At 33.6% G+C, this 5,243-nt stretch overlaps 1 protein-coding gene across 1 annotated transcript; it reads left to right on the top strand.

Annotated features, from left to right (window-relative positions):
• Positions 1–1,075: 1,075 nt before the first annotated feature.
• Positions 1,076–3,653, top strand: LOC111921280 (probable glucan 1,3-beta-glucosidase A). Its single transcript, XM_023916857.3, has 8 exons — positions 1,076–1,300; positions 1,433–1,552; positions 1,647–1,838; positions 1,934–2,092; positions 2,322–2,491; positions 2,589–2,744; positions 2,917–3,266; positions 3,336–3,653. Exons 1-8 carry the CDS (start codon positions 1,109–1,111, stop codon positions 3,515–3,517), a joined length of 1,521 nt encoding a protein of 506 aa, XP_023772625.1. The 5' UTR covers positions 1,076–1,108; the 3' UTR covers positions 3,518–3,653.
• The last annotated feature ends 1,590 nt before the right edge of the window (positions 3,654–5,243 follow it).

Raw genomic sequence — 5,243 nt, 5'->3', positions numbered from 1 at the left:
ATGTAGTCAGGTCCTGCTTAATTCAATCTATTAAAATGAAGAACAAAGGAAACAGAGAACATGAAGAAAACAAAAGTGGGGCATTTTCATGTAACTTTTCAATGGGGTTTTTACTAATCTTCAAAACTTACGTTAACATCAAATAAAGATTCCTACTTATACTAGAATAGAAAAACAAAACTAACTTTGGTATGAGAACTAGATAACTTTGGGTTCTTTATGGTTGCTTCAACGAGACATGTAATTGATATCACTATCTTTAGCATGGGTGGATAAAATACACATTGGAATAACTCAGTTCCTATATATTAAAGTTAATGTTTTGTGGTTGCGAATTATTCTATATCGTCAACATACAAAAGTTTATTTAGATGTTAACTCAAATTTTTGCCATTGACGTGATCATAGCGAGGACAACGTGAATCATCTTTCTGAAACTTGCCTTGTGGCATGCATTTGATATTTGGTATAAGATTGGTCGTTAGTGGACTGTTAATTTACTGAATTTCCACACGATTCCGCACTGGTTGCGATAGTGGGATCTTTTGGGATTTCACATTATGAAGAAGTCATTTAATGCAATTGTTTTGACGAGCTTTTGGTTAATTTAAATTTTTTGTTATTTGTGCTTTTCTAATGCGACCAAACCCTAGCAATATTTTGAATATTTTGAATATGTGAAAGGTTGAATAATCAACGACATTAGAAGAATTCAAGTCGTCAACCGTTAGCTACCACAGCCAAAGTCAACATGAAATGAAAAAATATGTTCTACCACATGAGTTAAACAACCCACCAAAATAAATATTATTTTAAGCCGACACATTCCGTTCACTTTTATGAGAAAAGGAAAACTCCCTCCTCCGTTTCTAGATCTCAATTCTATCGCTATATGATATTCCACCCTCAAGGCCTCAAATGGTTGGGTATTATTGACCAAGAAAGGTCAAAATGAAGACTATAAATTTCTATGGGCTATATTTTTTTATGGATTTTGAAAAGACGAAAACGCCCTTCTCCGTCTTCTAGATCTCATTTCAAATGCTATATATATATATGATATCCCACCCCAAAACAGTTGTATATCATTGACAAAGAAAGGTCAAAAATGAAGATTACTCATTCAAAAAGTCAACTACTGGGGATTGTTTCTGTGTTTGCTATGTTCATCTTCTCCAATGGGAGAACCATCAACTCAAACAATGAGTTGATCAGAGCCGTTAATCTTGGAGGCTGGCTCGTTGCTGAAGGCTGGATGAAACCTTCTCTCTTTGATTCCATCCCAAACAAAGATTTCTTGGTTTGTTTTCAAATGCTCTCATTCCACACGATCTGAATTATGTTTTCCTTGTAAATTTACATTCGTATGACTTGTTCAAAAGCAATCAAAACTGATACACTGTTAACTGTTCATGAATAATCATCACACTAGGATGGAGTTGCACTTCAGTTTAAATCAGTCACAACCGGAAAATTCCTTGCTGCAGAGCTCGGCGGTGGTTCAATCATCGTCGCCAACCGTACATCTGCTTCCGGATGGGAAACTTTTCGGGTAATTTCATTTGATATTTCAGTGACAGAAAGTTTGTTATGTAATAGCGATGGTATTCAAGTTGTTTATTTTGTTCATTGTCACGTTGATGAAGTTATGGAGGATCAATGAGACCAGTTTTCACGTAAGAGTGTTCAGCAAACAGTTTCTAGAAATTGAATCGATGGGAGCCAAAGTGGTCGCTACTTCTACAGATTCTGAAACATCTGGGATTTTCCAGATTATTAGAAAATCTGATGATCCAAGTCGTGTTCGGATCAAAGCACCAAATGGGTTGTTCTTGCAGGTTCTTTAACTTATGTTGTTACTATCTTTTTGTTTTAAACGATGATTCTTACAAGAATAAGTTGGTTGATTCTGATTTTTGTTGTGTGGTTAAAGGCAAAAACCGAAGACCTTGTTACAGCTGATTCAAATGGAAATGGACAATGGGGAAATAACGATCCTTCGGTGTTTGAAATGACGATTGGACAAGGATTTCAAGGAGAGTATCAAGTTACTAATGGTTATGGTCCTCTGAAAGCACCAAAAATCATGAAAGTAAGATTCTATTAATTAGTTTATACCAACTTTTTACTTTTTTAATATACCAAAAGAAGTCGTGAAGTGATGCACAATAATATTCAAAGTCAAAATATCATTTTGTTTAAAATTTTAACGGTTTTGACTTGTCAATGTCACTTAAGTCGAAGTTTCCAAAAACGTGCAAAATCCTAACATAATATAATTTAATTAAACCTAAACATGCATGATATTATATTTTTTTCAGGATCATTGGGACACATTCATAGTGGAAAAAGACTTTAGTTTTATAGCGGATAGTGGATTAAACGCTGTGAGGATTCCGGTAGGGTGGTGGACAGCCAAAGATCCAACACCACCAAAACCTTACGTAGGAGGATCGTTGGAAGTCCTTGATAGGGCCTTCTTATGGGCAAAGTATGTGATCATATGTTTGTTTTTTAAGTTTATATTTAAATCTTAAAACAAAAATTGTATAATAATATTTCATACATTCAATTATTTTTGTGCATAGGAAATATAATTTGAAGGTGATTTTGGATCTACATGCTGCGCCAGGGTCACAAAATGGTTTTGAGCATAGCTCTACTCGTGATGGTTCTGTTGAATGGGGCCAAACCGATGAATCCATAGAAGAATCGGTTCGCGTCATAGAGTTCTATACTGCTAGGTATGTGCGATATATAAATTTTTCTTCATCCTTAACATATAAAATGACCACAGACAATTTGTCTAGCATACTATTGTTTGTCTTGTCTTATCTAGTTATGTTTCAGTGTAACAAATACAAATTTAGACACTAAAATATAGCAAATCTAATTGATATATTGTTTTTTCCATAGGTATGCGACAAATCCAAGTTTATATGCAGTTGAGCTCATAAACGAGCCTAATGCATTTGGAGTCTCGCTAAGCGTGTTGACAAAGTTTTACAATGATGCATATACAGTTGTTCGAAGGCATGCTCCCAATGCTTTCGTAATTCTATCGAACCGGCTTAGTGGAGAACCAAAAGAGCTTTTTCCTCTTGCAAGCGGCATGAAGGACGTGGTCATTGATGTTCATTACTACAATCTTTTTTGGGATATTTTCAATGACATGACTATCGACCAAAACATCGATTTTATCAAAACAAACCGTTCTGCTGAGCTACAAGACATCACGACATCAAATGGACCACTAACTTTTGTTGGTATGTATCTAAAACTTTAACACGTATTATATATTTGATGAAACAACAATCTAATTTGTGAGTGTGTAGGGGAATGGGTGGCTGAGTGGCAAGTAAGAGGAGCTACTAAAGAGGACTATCAACGATTTTCAGAAGCTCAACTACAAGTGTGGGGGCAAGCTAGCTTTGGGTGGGCTTATTGGTCACTTAAAAACATCAACAACAATTGGAGCATGGATTGGATGATAAAAAATGGCTACATTAACCTTTAGAAGTTTAAAGAATTCTTCTTTTGTTGTTCAACATATTAGTTCTCATATATTTGCAATAAACAATAGGATGACAAAGATACATTTTGTTATTATATATTTATACTGGGAAAGAACCAAATAAATTAATCATTAGTAAGTTGGGAGATAAATGTAGAGTGGGAAATGGTTGGCCTCATTTGTCACAGATAATGGAACACCCGTAACTTTCCCCGCCAAAAAATCGTTTTATGAACCCAAGAATCTCATATTTAATTATGGCTAATTTTGTTATAGCAGGTCATTTTAATATTTGTAAGAAATTGTTGTCTAATCTATCAGTATATGATACGATAAGTTTGGCTCAAGAACCATAAAATCGTGTATGAGCCGTAGATATTGAAGACTAAAATTTTCCATATCAGCAATTATGTAATTCACAGAAACAAGAACCAGCAGTGCCGGATGCTCTTAGGGGCCAGAGGGGCCATGGCCTCCCGGGGATTAGGGTTAGAACAGGTACATATATAGTTATTTAACAATAAAATATTCATCAAAATAACTAATGGCCCCATTGATTTTAAGTTTTACATGCGTCTATAGATAAGTTTTTTTTTTTTTTTTTTTTTTTTTTTTTTGGAAAGTTATCAACCAAATCGGAAGACAATATAACTCATTAACAAAATTACAAATATATCGGAAAATCATAACAAATCAAAACAATCCTTCTTTCAACTATGTAAATGTTAAACTCTACAAAAAACCATAATCGTATCTAGTTTACAATTAACTCAAGCTTTGAGTTTAAATAAATCAGTAAACCCTAAAAAATAATTGGTACCGTCGGAAAAGAATTTGTGAAACCTACCCGAAGAATAACACAGTCATCGGAAAGTTCATCTCTTGACCTTTCTCCATGCGCTTTCTGTGCTTCCTCTCCACCGGTCGCCAAAATTCTTTTTTTCTTCGTGAGCTTTCTCTCATCTAGTGTTCACTAGATTACTAATGTTGAAACTATGCTTGCTGTTGCTTGAATTTCTCTCTCGTCTCCTCTCTATCAGAAGTTGTAAGTTATCTCTTTCCTCTTAATATCTTTCTATCTCTCACAGTTATTAAATAAGATTGTAATAGTGGGTATATCTCGTATTTCTACACGAAAAGACTAAACATACAAAAGTCTAGACTTAAAGCTGCAAAACACTTAAAAACAAAAGTCTAGACTTAAAGTTGCAAAACACTTAAAGAGGCATGTATTACTTTATTATTAAAAAAAATCAACTCATTCTGGTAATTATTAAGTGTATATAAGATTTCTGTAAACAATAAAAAATCATTAACATCTATTACAATTTATTGGTTAGAAAGTGAAACGGATAAAGTCAAATGTGTATCTATACATATGTTGTATTAACAATTGTGTTTTCTTTTTATCATCAAAACCGGTTGTCAATGTACAAAAACAAATAAATAAAACAATTTGTTATGACATTATAAATATACGTTTAGAATATATAAAAGTTGAAAACTTTTGTTAATTAATTTTGTTATGTATTATTGCGCATCAACATAAATAAACAATATATTCTTGAAGGGTTTGTAAATCGGTACAAAAAATTGTTTATATAAATTTCTTTTGATGTTTTGGTTTCGGCCCCCTAATCATAATGGTCATGCTCCGCCCCTGAGAACGAGTAAAATCGAACAATACAAAATGCAGAAAATTGAATATTGCATGAACAAATGCGTCTCC

The sequence above is a fragment of the Lactuca sativa genome, chromosome 9 (genome assembly GCF_002870075.4).
Source record: "Lactuca sativa cultivar Salinas chromosome 9, Lsat_Salinas_v11, whole genome shotgun sequence".
Lineage (NCBI taxonomy): Eukaryota > Viridiplantae > Streptophyta > Magnoliopsida > Asterales > Asteraceae > Lactuca > Lactuca sativa.
This window is presented reverse-complemented; position numbering and strand designations above follow the sequence as displayed.

Bases quoted from the DNA above. Each gene is read 5' to 3' on its own strand.
- LOC111921280 (XM_023916857.3), top strand. From the start codon at position 1,109: ATGAAGATTACTCATTCAAAAAGTCAACTACTGGGGATTGTTTCTGTG. The intron at 2,093-2,321 runs GTAAGATTCTAT...TATTTTTTTCAG, and splicing joins AAGCACCAAAAATCATGAAA to GATCATTGGGACACATTCAT. The intron at 2,492-2,588 runs GTATGTGATCAT...TTTTGTGCATAG, and splicing joins AGGGCCTTCTTATGGGCAAA to GAAATATAATTTGAAGGTGA.